The sequence below is a fragment of the Pseudorasbora parva genome, chromosome 17 (assembly GCF_024679245.1).
Source record: "Pseudorasbora parva isolate DD20220531a chromosome 17, ASM2467924v1, whole genome shotgun sequence".
NCBI lineage: Eukaryota > Metazoa > Chordata > Actinopteri > Cypriniformes > Gobionidae > Pseudorasbora > Pseudorasbora parva.
In genome coordinates this window covers 24196180-24209880 of record NC_090188.1, presented here as the reverse complement: position 1 = coordinate 24209880, position 13701 = coordinate 24196180, and the positions used below count along the sequence as shown (strand labels likewise).

The 13701-nt window shown below is 38.1% G+C and overlaps 1 protein-coding gene across 1 annotated transcript in view; it reads left to right on the top strand.

The window, feature by feature from the left end:
• The window catches only part of pdss2 (prenyl (decaprenyl) diphosphate synthase, subunit 2), a 47942-nt gene that overhangs the window by 18740 nt on the left and 15501 nt on the right, over positions 1–13701 (top strand). The window contains exon 3 of the mRNA XM_067420981.1: positions 10164–10362. Coding sequence (XP_067277082.1) covers positions 10164–10362 — 199 coding nt within the window. The remainder of the gene's footprint in view (positions 1–10163; positions 10363–13701) is intronic.

The window sequence follows — 13701 nt, the reverse complement described above, 5'->3', positions numbered from 1 at the left end:
ATTCTCACTATATCATATAATCATATAAAAGCCAGATGTCTCAAATATGATATACAATATAAAACTAATTAAACTGTTGACTTCGATGACTTTTATTTCATGTCAGGCTTTGTCTGGTGTTGTGACAAATGCATTTTAAAAAGTACAAATATTCCATGCAGCCTTTCAAAGTCAAAAAAGGTCATTGAAAAGAATAAGAAAATGTTGTATAAAACATCAAAAAATATGTAGTTATCAACTTTGCTATACTGTGGAGAAGCTTTTGCAGCGCTGGAACAAATCTAACACACTTGTGGGTATTATATTACAGTGGACACTGTTTGTTAAAGTTGTCTTCAACTCTTTAAATAAAGTTTGTCTGCTGAAATCCACACCCTGATGAAGGATCTTCAAGCCGCAATGCAAGGGTTGTGGTTTTCAATGTTGTAGCTCTATAGACGTTTTAATATCATACCCCAATTATTTAGTCTTACAGACTGCCGTCTACAGCAGTTTTAGATATGCTATAGCATGTCAGTTTTAGGAGTGTAGAATGTCACCCTGCAGGACATGTCAACTTCCTAAAAGTATTTGATGTCAGTGTATAAGTGGTCGCTTGTGTGTGTTCGTTGGTGTGAAAGGTGGAGAGGTTAATAATAATTTAAAAAAACACAATGTATTCGTGACTGGTATCTGGGCATCAGAGAAGTTTTTCTTTTGGACATCTAGAAAGCTACAGGCTTCTGAAGATTTAATTTCTGAGACGAGGATGAGGTTCGCATTTCACCTGAGGCCAATTAGAAATGTAGCCGTTTTCTCTTTCCAGAAGTGAAAGAGAAAAAAAGATGACATTTGTTTTAAAAACAGAGGATTGAATTCAGAGAGAACAAGGTTTATTGGAAAATGGTAACCACGTTGTTGCATGTGTGTGTGTAATAGACAGATCATCGGAAACAGGATATGAAAGTGTGCAGGGTAAATTATGTCCAGTTGAGGACACGAAATTAACACACATACAGCGCACACACTCGTGCAACCACTTCCACCGCTGCGCCTCTGAAGGACTCTTGCTCTAAACAGGCTGGTGTGTGTGTGCGAGTCCTTTGGCTGCAGTGCCAGGGAGTTACCAGAAACGGCTGTTGTATTTGGCAGCATGTGTGTATGTGTATGTGTGTGTAAGCTGCCTGAATGAACTCTTTCTCTCTCACCGAGCGGGGAAAGAGAGTGTCAAATAAGTGAGAGGAGGGATAGGCACTAATCGCTACACTCTTAAAAAATGTTCCCCTCTCGTTCTCAAGCTTCTACAACCCCATGTTTTCCTCCAAACAGGAAGTGACCTCATAGTTCCACAGCTGGTAGGTGGGTGTCATGGAAACAAGATGATGTAGCTGCCCTGAGACTTGTAAGACTATGGGCTGACCCGTTGAGTGTGTGTCTGTGTTAAAAAAGGGTCAAGTGACTTTGGTGAACCCACAAATACACAAATTAAAAGAGAACGTTCACCCAACAAAAATGGCATTATTTACTTCTGTGTAGCTTCATTCCTCCGTGGAGCACAAGAATTTTGTGCACAAAAACTTTCCTTGTCGCTTCATACATTTATTGCAGAACCACTGTAGTGAGATGGGCTTTTTAATGACGTCTTTAGTACCTTTTATGGGTCTTGAGAGAGGAAATGTCATTGCTGCCAATGAAGGCCTTTCTGAGCCATCAGATTTCAACAAAAATATCTTAATTTGTGTTCTGAAGATGAATGGAGGTCTTATGGGTGTTGAACGACATGAGGGTAAGTAATTAATGACAAAATTTTCATTTTTGTGTGAACTTACCCTTTAACAAAGATTATTAAATGCAGTTCGTTATTAGTGCATGTTAAATCTACACTAGGTAACTTTCCGTCCGCTAGAGGGCGCCTATTCAAAACAAAGGCGTAGTTTGACTACGGCAGGTTTGAGCCAAGTGGCAACCTTACGCGGTCTCTCTTGAAGCCAATACGGAAGTAATGTAAACAGCAATTAATCGACTGGCCACTAGGGACAGGCTCCAGAAGGGAGCAGAATCTTATTGAGCCCCATGTTCAAGTTCCCAACTTTGCAGCAGAAAAAAAACATGTTTACAGCCTGGAACAAATTGTGGTTTTGGCCTATACGGCTAATTTTGACCTTCATGACAACTCATTCATTTACGCTACATAAAGCCTGCATAATTAAGGGCGTGGTTACTTTGAGTGACAGGTGGATAGCCATTTATCCTCCGTCTATAGTCATTGCGTCACCTAAGCTCCGCCCACATCCCGCCTTTTTGCCCAATTTCTTTTATCTGGGAGTGACACGCGATGACTCGCTTGCAAGATGGCGACGCCCAGCTCACCCCACTTTAAGCATCAGAACGGCTTATCGGAATCCTATGGGTGATGTCACGGACACTACGTCCATATTTTTTTACAGTCTATGGTTTGAGCGCAGAATCTTGGGACATGTGGTGTTCACCCCACAGCCGGTAGAAAAGAATCGGGATAGGACTCATCATTGGCAGAAATCATGTTCATTAATGTGATTATTAACATTACTGTAGTGTGAAGCAGAGCAGGACTGACGTTATGATGATGTTATGACGTTACTCTGTGCGTTTGCTCGGCGGCTGCTGTGATATTTGCTGCACACTTCTAAGAGTAAAGCGTTTCTGACTAATAAGACCGGAAACCAGGGGTAATGCAGATATGACCCAATTTACAGACAACTCCCTCAGATGTCCTGGCTCCTTGGTTAAAAGAACAATTTTCTCACAATTTACAAATAGTTGGAAACATTTGGGATATTGTAAGAACTCAACTGAACAAAATGTATAACACAGGCCTGGTGTTTTTTTTTTTTTTTTTTTTTTTTTTTTTTTTTTTTTGATATTTTACTCAAAAATACTACATAGTGCACCTTTAACTAATGTAGTTATGAACCTTATTGTAAAGTGTTACCAAATTCTCCTTTTGCGTTTAGCAGAAAAATTGAAGATACATGGTTTGAAATGAAATGAGGGTGAGTAAAGAATAAACATGGCTGTGCTAGTTACCTCTTTCTCTCACACATGTACTTAGAGCTTTTTCTCTTCCCTCTTTCTGCTTTGTTCTTTTTCTTTGTCGGTCATCTCTCTTTCCTTTCAACTTCTCCCCCTTCTCTCCCTCCTCCGATGACACCTTTCGCTCTCTCGTTCCTGGTTAGAGGTGTGTTTGATGGTGGTGATGGATGAATTGCTGTGCTGCTCTCCTCCTCCTTGACATGCAGCATTTGTAAAATGTCCCTTCAAGTCACTTTCTCTCTCACACACACAGTGTTGTGTGGTTGTGTGTGCGTGTCAGGTGGATGGTAAGTGTGCGTGTTGTCTTTTGACACAAATGCTCATGGTTAGTGGGTGTGTGTGTGATCGCATACGTGCACTAGTGCATCTAGCTGAGAGAGACATCTGTGTGAATGATTGCCCGGCATTTCTTTTAAAGTTATGTTGTGGAACTAGAATGTGACATTCAGCAGACTTTGGCTTTGCCCGAAAACTGCATATAAGCACTGTAGTCACTAAATGTTTGCTTGGACATTAGACATTATGGCTTCCCGGAAGCTCGTTTCTTGTTCTGTCGTATGCAAAACACTACTTGTTTAGTCACTAGCTGGGTTTCCATTAACATGCAAATTTTGGGATTCCAAATAAAAATGCTTGATGGAAAGATCAAGATATAAACTGGAAATTAAATTTCCAAAACGTAAGGATCTTTAAAGGATCATGGGAGTAATGACTGCTGCAAATTCAGGAATTCATTTTTAAAATATATTCAAATATTTTAAATGTTCATAATGTTTCTAAATATTTCTGTTTTTACAGTATTTTTGATCAAATAAATGCGGCTAGCATAAAATATTTCTTTCAAAAATGTTTAAAAATCTTACAGACCCCAAACATTTGAATAGGCCTTTATACTCATATATAAAGGGTTATTTCACCCCAAAATTAAATTTCTGTCATGAATTACTCATGTCCCTCATGTCGTTACAAACCCGCAAGACGTTCGTTCATCTTCTAAACACAAATGTAGATATTTTTGTTGAAATACAATCTGAGAGCTTTCTGTCCATCTATAGACAGCTACGCGACTGAGACTTTGACGCTTCAAAAAGTTCATAAAGATATCGTACAATCACTAATATCATACACATGCCATTTTATGTGTTGTGTCAAGAGGTGAACTCGAATCATAACGAGTTTAGAAGCAAAATGGTCTTTCATTAAAACATCATCTGCTGAGATACTGTGTGACGGGTTTACTGATGCTTTTGGTCAACTGACATCCTGACCTCTAAGGTGATCTGCTGTTAGCTTGCAGGCACACGCTTGACTGTGCTTCAGGGTTAAATTGGCAGAGAAAATAGAGCAAGCAGAGAAAGGGGGCGTGTTAGGGGGCGGAACCCCTCTGCGCCATGGCATCGGTTGCTATGCAACTGAGTTCTGAGGCTATTTATACTCCCTGTGCTGCCCCTCCCACTGACTTCAAAAAAACGTAGACGGCATAGCTGCAGATTTGGGGGAAAATTAGATTTCGATTCAACTCCGTCTGTCTGCACACAGCCAAAACACCGCAGCCAGCCCAAGGATGAAGGAGACAAAGACTATGTATATATAAAAAAAAAACATTTCAGGAAGGAAAACTGTTCATTCAAAAAATGCTGTTTACAAATATCATCACTATTACCAATTGGTATCAAATCAGCAACTCAATACTGGCAGACAGAGGGGACTATGATTTTTTTAAATGTGGCATTAAAATAGTCCAACTTGGCATGTTAATCTGAATTAAATAAATGGAGTCAATCATTATGAACCTGATGTTCCGTGGAGGCTGCGGTGAAATTACACATCAATTAAGAACGGGGGCAAGGAGGCGGAAAAGGGCCGAAATTTTATTATTGCCATTCTGTGGACTCATTGTCTTCCACCCTAATAGAAATGAAGCATGCCAATGATGGTGAGCGGATTATGGATGATAATGTGGATAAAACACATTAATTCAGACTGTTCACACTGTATTTTGAATTTATTTATTTTGAATGTAATATCATTTTTGCATTTGTAGTTTTTTATATTTTTTACAGTGACAAATCAGAATTAAAATGTCCCATTTATTGAGTTCGGGCTGTCTACATTATACTAATAATTATTTTATAATTTTATTGCTTTTTTAAATGTTATTTATTTTTTATTTGAATTAAAAATTACTCATTTAATGCTTTTTGTGCTGTTCACACTGGGTTTTCAGTCTTCATTTTTCATTTAATGTAATTTTGTCATTTTAATAAAAATGTAAATTTTAATACAATCTGTCCTGTTCAGTGTCATCTAAAGAACAGACCCGTATCATGTGTGAGTGTAGCCCTAGAAACCTAGAACACACCTTCTAACTTGAAATCCCATTCACTGCACATTTGACTTCCATAATCACAGGCATTTCAGAGGTGAACGGGATATTCTTTGAAAAAAAAGTAGGGCTAATTGTATGAATCCGAATTGATAAAAAAAGACAAGCAAAACTCTATAATTCTTGACCTGAGATGTTGGATGCATACAATTACGCTTGTTTGAAGGGCACCTATTATGCAAAATTAACGTTGACATGGTGTTTGAACATACATGTATGTCTACACAACCACCCTATATTGGTAAAAATCCACCCACTCCTTTTTTTGAATCCCTATAAATCATAAGCAGTGTCTCAGAACAAGTCGTTTGCAGATTCCTGGCAAAGTGACGTCACATGAGTGTTGATGGACACTGCTGTATTAGCTAGGAATGCACGATATTAGATTTGTGCAGATATCCAATATGCCGATATTTTTTTAATTCACTCTTGCCGATGCCAATATCGATACTAATATAGGTTTATTTTTTCCCTTTGTTTGGAAACAACACCATTTTGAGCAAAAAAAAAAAAAAAAAAAATCACTCTGGTTTCAGATTTCTGAGGTCTCCTTACTAAAAGGATACTTGCTTAAGATAAATTAATGTTAATACATTTCTTTTTATAATAAGAGTATTAAAAAATCCTAAAATAACACTAATAAAATCAGTGATTTTTCACCCTAAATATTTCATTTTTGGATTTAACGTTTGTGCACATGGAGAGGGGGTGGCATGACATCATTTGATGCTGTCTTTAGCTTAAAAAAATTAATAAATCTACAAATATTTTAGAGCCCCTTAGATTATTTTTCATCATCCATTTTATAAAACTTTATTACAGATTAGTAAACCGTATATAAAAAGTATGTTCATGCTTGTGATCTATGACATTATTACTGATTTATTTATTCAGAAAAACTTTATTTGTGTAGTCTACTTTTCATTTTATTACTGTAGCAACAGTGCCCCCACTACACACACGTATATAAAACATTCTAGTGAGCGGGCACTCGGACATGGAGGAGCTTCTGCTGCTGTGGAGGCTGTATGCAGGATTGTGCTCGTTTTGGGCTAGTTTGTTGATAGTCTCGTCCTTCTGTACGTGTATTCACAAATTCAAGGCATCATTTAAAAACTGTCAATATAAATCACCATACAGTCAATGTATTTGCTTGTTTTAATAATAATAATAATAATAATTCATTACATTTATAGCGCTTTTCTAGGCACTCAAAGCACTTTACATAGAAGGGGGGAATCTCCTCAACCACCACCAGTGTGCAGCATCCACTTGGATGATGCGACGGCAGCCATATTGCGCCAGAACGCTCACCACACACCAGCTGATTGGTGGAGAGGAGACCGAGTGATGAAGCCAATCAGGATATGGGGAAGATTAGGAGGCCATGATGGACAGAGGCCAGTGGGCAAATTTGGCCAGGATGCCGGGGTTACACCCCTACTCTTTATCGAAGAACATCCTGGGATTTTTAACGACCACAGAGAGTCAGGACCTAGTTTTAACGTCTCATCCGAAGGAAGGTGCTCTTTGACAGTATAGTGTCCCCATCACTATACTGGGGCGTTAGGACCCACACAGACCACAGGGTGAGCACCCCCTGCTGGCCTCACTAACACCTCTACCAGCAGCTACCTGGTTTTCCCAGTTGGTCTCCCATCCAGGTACTGACCAGGCTCGGCCCTGCTTAGCTTCAGTGGGAAACCAGTCTTGGGCTACAGGGTGATATGGCTGCTAACTTCTAGCTGTGTTTTCACTTCAAGAATTACCTCACTGCTGACATGATCTTATTGCTATAGCACTCCTTGCACACGTGAGTTATTACAGGCGCATATATCAACACGTTATCATATTGGCATAATTTCTTCATATCTGCCGAATCCGATGGCGATTTGTATATTTTAAGTGTTTATCGACCGATTCGAATTTGGGCCGATAATATCGTGCATCCCTAGTATTAGCATAGACCAAGTCTTTTTTTGAGCAAAGAGTTTATCTCCTCGCTAGAGCATTTAACAGTAGCATTCAAGTAAGAAATGTGTTTTTATTAAAGCTAATTCAGTCAAGAGCATTGAGTGTGAGCAGTGACATGAAGGAGAACTAGTCATATTTCTCAACCCCCAAAATTGGCATTTTCAAAATGTTATATTAAAGGGGTGGTAAAACATTCTTTCAAAGGCTTGATTGTGTTTGTGGGGTGCACTGTAACGTGTTCATGCTTTGTTTTTAAAAAAACCCATTATTTTTCATATATGTTACCTTTATTCTCTGTTCCTCCTTGTAAAAACGGTCTGATGTTTTCCTGGTTCTATGAAGGCGGTCCCTCAAAAATACGGGCTCAGATTGGTTAGCTGGCCCAGCTGTGTTCTGATTCGCTAACCACCTAGTACATGTGTTAGTTGATCGGTAAGTTATCCTATACTTGGTTATCACGGGCTGTGGCTGGGGCGCCGCCATTAAATGATTTTAACACTGACAGGGAGTTGGAGCCTGCTGGATTTACAACACAAGATCATCCACTTCTCCTGATATAGGGTGAATTCAAGGTTATTGGGACACTTTTTGGCATTGAGATTACTTGGGAAAAGTGTCCCAATCACCCTGAATTCACCTTATGTGACATTACGTGAGGGAAATGATTGTGTTAGTTGACCGGTAAATTTATCCTAAGATCATCCACTTCTCCTGACATTTTTGTGATTTTGTAATATAGTTTGAAGTGTATGAAATCTAAAATAAACATTAAAAGACACTGTGCTCAGTCAGTCTCTCACTCAGTCTCTGGCTCAGTGCCAACGGCACTCCAGCCTACTGTTCCACAGCAATTAAAAATGGCGTCACCCCCTTATTTAATATTCTCGGAGGAGGGGTTTATGTAAATATTGGAGCTGGTGATGTCACCAACCCTGGAGGAAAAGCCTGTAGTTCCCTACCGGCTGTTTGCTGTAGTCCTTAGAAATTGATTTAAAAAAACCAAAACAAATATCTCCCTTTTCTTTAAAATTTGAACATTGTAACTTTGCAGATGTTGTTTATGCTCAAACAGTAGAGATGCAACAATACAATTAGTCCACAGTTCAATGCATGCCTTGGTTTTTAACCACATTTTTTGGTTCAGTTCGTTTTTTTTGCTTCTTTTTTTGCTTCTTTTCTTAGGCAGCAGGAACAGAAAGTTATTGGTAATACCATATTTATTTTACTTAAAAGACTAGAAAAACCTTACTTAAACTTACTTAAAAAACATTATACACATTCCTAGTATATCGTATAATATAAAATAAATAAATATAAAGATTTACAGTGGCAGCTCAGAGCTGTACAGCATAATTTAAGTATGAAATTGAATAAATCAATGTAGGCTAAAATTAAAACTAGTCTTCAATATACATTGATTAAAAGCTACTGTATTATTACTTTATTCAAGAGCAGTGAGTGATTTTCTCTTTGTCTTTTGTTGTTTTATTAACATAATTTTAGAGGTGAACTGTCCCTTTGTGTTCACAATCACTAGGCTGCACTGCTAAGACCTGCTCACATGTGATATATAGACATGCGATTTTACTTTAACTTTAGACATAACCAACTGCGTTAAATTTGTGTGTATTTGACAGTATTCGCGCAATAAGACTACTTAGTCCAGTAATCACATGTTTTTGACAGGTGCGCACTCAGCGCATCTAAAAAGCAAATGAAATGTTTAACCGGCAAGGCTTTAAAACGAGGCTAAACACCCCCTAACTTTAGTGCATATGATTGGATATTTGCACATATCAGCGTGTAGACTCACCAGCACACTCAAACAGAGAGAGAGAAATAGAAATAATTAATTTATGGGTGTTTTACCACCCCTTTAAAGGATGTTAGGAATTTTGATCAGAAACTTCACAGACACTCTGGGGACACCTGAGACTTAAAAAAGGTGTATAATAGGTGCCCTTTAAAGTATGTTTGAGTTTCCACAGTCATCCTTATCTATTGTAAATCACATCAACATCTTAGATCAGCATTTACTCATGCGCTCGTGTCAGCTGAAGTGAAACTAACCGGGATCGGCGGACGCCTGGACGAGAGAGCTCTGCACAATAGGGATGATTGAGCTCAGGAGATGGTCCATTAATGATCAGCATTTAATGACAACAAGAATTATTGCAGTGCATTGTAATTACCCAAGCAATAGCGTGTGTGTGTGTTTGAGCAGAAACGGCCACGGTGCTCCTCTCATACTGCCAAACTGAAGAGAATCCCTTCATCAAAGACGCTTTTCCTTCATTTTCTCACCCTCTTTTCTTTCCATGTCTCCAGCTCTGAAGGAGGGGTAAGTGGTCATCAGCGCTAACGTCTCTCACTCTCTCTCATGTCTGGAAGGTGGTTATCGCTGAGACCTCAATGGCTCAAACTGATTATGGTCCTGAACCCAAATCAACATTTGATTATAATGTCTGTGTGATAATCTGGCTCGTTTGATAATCAGTGGAAGTTGGTAGTTTGTGAAGTTCATTATGGTCACCAGGACTCTCTCTTGGTTATTTGTTCTGCAGAATAAAATCACCTCTCTGTATAAAGTGTGCTATAGAATCTCAAATGTTTATAGATCTAATTCCCTCTCTGAATCTTAATATCTCTCTCTCTCTCTCTCTCTCTCTCTCTCTCTCTCTCTCTCTCTCTCTCTCTCTCTCTCTCTCTCTCTCTCTCTCTCTCTCTCTCTCTCTCTCTCTCTGTTTGTCAGTCAGCGGAACTTGGCTGAAATCACAGAGCTGATTCACACGGCCTTCCTGGTGCATCGTGGGATTGTTAATCTGAAGGAGTGGACTAACTCGGACGGCCCCCTCAAAGACATGCATTTTGGGAACAAGATGGCCGTTCTGAGCGGTGATTTCCTGTTGGCGAACGCCTGCACTGGATTGGCCCAGCTCAATGACACCAAGGTACTAAATGCATTCTGCAAACAGTCCACTCCAGGCTTTTTCCATTGCTTATGCCATAATCAGTAATGAAAGAAACCATGCTCCGAGTTTGCTCCATCGAAAATAAACAGTACAAACACAGTTTCTTAGCAATCTACACTTCCATTAAAAAGTTTGGGGTCAGTATTTTAAAATAAATAAAGTAATACTTTTATTTAACAAGGATACATAAAATGTATGAGCAGCAGCATATTTCTTGAGCAGCAAATCAGAATGATTTCTGAAGGATCATGAGACACTGAAGACTGTCTCTGGATTAATGATGCTGAAAATTGCTTCAATTGTAGCTTTGACATCATAGGAATAAATTACATGCAAATATGTTAAATTGTAATAATATAAATAAAATTTTCACTGTTGTATGTTGATCAAATAAATGCAGCTTTTTGAGCATATTAGTGTATATGATAGTGTATAGTGTAAATGAGGGCAGGGCATAGATTTTAACAATTTTTTAACAATATAAAAATAACAAATAATTATAAATAGTACAAAAATCAATGTTAAGTGGTCTCTTAATTTATTTCTCTCTATCTATCTATCTATCTATCTATCTATATATCTATCTATCTATCTATCTATCTATCTATCTATCTATCTATCTATCTATCTATCTATCTATCTATCTATCTATCTATCTATCTATCTATCTATCTATCCACACACACACACACACACACACACACACACACACACACACACACACACACACACACACACACACACACACACACACACACACACTTGCCTAAAGGATTATTAGGAACAACATACTAATACTGTTTTTGACCTCCTTTTGTCTTCAGAACTGCCTTAAGTCTTCGTGGCATTGATTCAACAAGGTGCTGAAAGCATTCTTTAGAAATGTTGGCCCATATTGACAGGATAGCATCTTGCTGTTGATGGAGACTATTAACATACTGGGTTATTTCCTTGTAGTGACGTCAAAAATAATAATGTTTGTATCTGACTGTTTGAGAGTTTTTTAAATGTTAATGCAGTTACAGAAGCAGCGTTTTGACTGAACCTCTTCTACTTCTGCTGCATGAGAAGAGAACATATCTTTGCAATTTTCTTAAAAGAGTCTGCGTTTGTGATATATGTCCATATGTCGCTCTGTCTGGATGCATTTAAATCTGCTCAAGTTTGCGTTTTTGTCGCCTATCACACATCCACACTTAAATAAGACGAAAGAAAGCAGGTTAATGCGTTTACATGCCGCGCAAAATCAGGGTATGGGGCAAAAAACTACCTGTCCCGACCGGTTTATGCTTACGCCGTTTATGACCATACTCCGACAAAAAGAAAACAGGTTACCGCGTTTACATGACCATGCTCATTGTCGGCTTATTAGGCATAATCGGCTTAAGAACGTGCATGTAAACGTGCCACTGATGTTAAAATTACATTATCAGATTTCTGATTTTTTTATGATAATTTTTTTTCAAAAGGGTCTCTTTCAGAAGTTGTAGCGATGCTTTCTTTTACCAGAAGAATGTGAAACACATAAATGGTGTCATTCTAAGTTTTTTAAAGATTTAAATAAAATATATAATTTAAATACATTTTACACTAATAGGAATATCGTATAGTATTATTTAACAAGGTATTGTTGTGTAAATGATTGCATATCGCATTTTTCAATATCCCACAGCCCTAACTTACTTTAAATGTATACAGGTATTCTCAAAAAATTAGCATATGTGATTATTTTCCATAATGTTATGATAAAAATTAAACTTTCATATATTTTAGATTCATTGCACACCAACTGAAATATTTCAGGTCTTTTATTGTTTTAATACTGATGATTTTGGCATACAGCTCATGGAAACCCAAAATTCCAAAAATCTCAAAAAATGTGCATATCATGAAAAGGTTCTCTAAACGAGCTATTAACCTAATCATCTGAATCAACTAATTAACTCTAAACACCTGCAAAAGATTCCTGAGGCTTTTAAAAACTCCCAGCCTGGTTCATTACTCAAAACTACAATCATGGGTAAGACTGCCGACCTGACTGCTGTCCAGAAGGCCATCATTGACACCCTCAAGCGAGAGGGTAAGACACAGAAAGAAATGTCTGAACGAATAGGCTGTTCCCAGAGTGCTGTATCAAGGCACCTCAGTGGGAAGTCTGTGGGAAGGAAAAAGTGTGGAAAAAAAAACTGCACAACGAGAAGAGGTGAGCGGACCCTGAGGAAGATTGTGGAGAAGGACCGATTCCAGACCTTGGGGGACCTGCGGAAGCAGTGGACTGAGTCTGGAGTAGAAACATCCAGAGCCACCGTGCACAGGCGTGTGCAGGAAATGGGCTACAGGTGCCGCATTCCCCAGGTCAAGCCACTTTTGGGCTACAGAGAATCAGCACTGGACTGTTGCTCAGGGGTCAAAAATACTTTTTTCGGATGAAAGCAAATTCTGCATGCCATTTGGAAATCAAGGTGCCAGAGTCTGGAGGAAGACTGGGGAGAAGGAAATGCCAAAATGCCTGAAGTCCAGTGTCAAGTACCCACAGTCAGTGATGGTCTGGGGTGCCATGTCAGCTGCTGGTGTTGGTCCACTGTGTTTTATCAAGGGCAGGGTCAATGCAGCTAGCTATCAGGAGATTTTGGAGCACTTTATGCTTCCATCTGCTGAAAAGCTTTATGGAGATGAAGATTTCGTTTTTCAGCATGATCTGGCACTTGCTCACAGTGCCAAAACCACTGGTAAATGGTTTACTGACCATGGTATTACTGTGCTCAATTGGCCTGCCAACTCTCCTGACCTGAACCCCATAGAGAATCTGTGGGATATTGTGAAGAGAAAGTTGAGATACATACATACATACATACATACATACATACATACATACATATATATATATATATATATATATATATATATATATATATATATATATATATATATATATATATATATATATATATATATATATATATATATATATATATATATATATATATATATATATATGTATATATATATATATTATATATATGTGTATATAAATATATGAATAGCCTCCTCAATATCCCTAAATTGAGGTTTTGTCAGATTTTGCCAGATATTATTTTGTCAGATTTTTTACTTCTGTTACTGTTGTACCAACAATATAACAAAATAATCACATCTCTTCATGTTGGAGATGTATACTACTTTTTCCATCACATTTGTGTTTTTATGCACAGCACAAAGAAAAAAAGAATGATTTCACCGGCTTCTGATTTCAGTTCAGAAAGATTTTGTATGTTGTGTGTCCTCTCTTGCTAATTTCCATATACTTGCATATTCTCT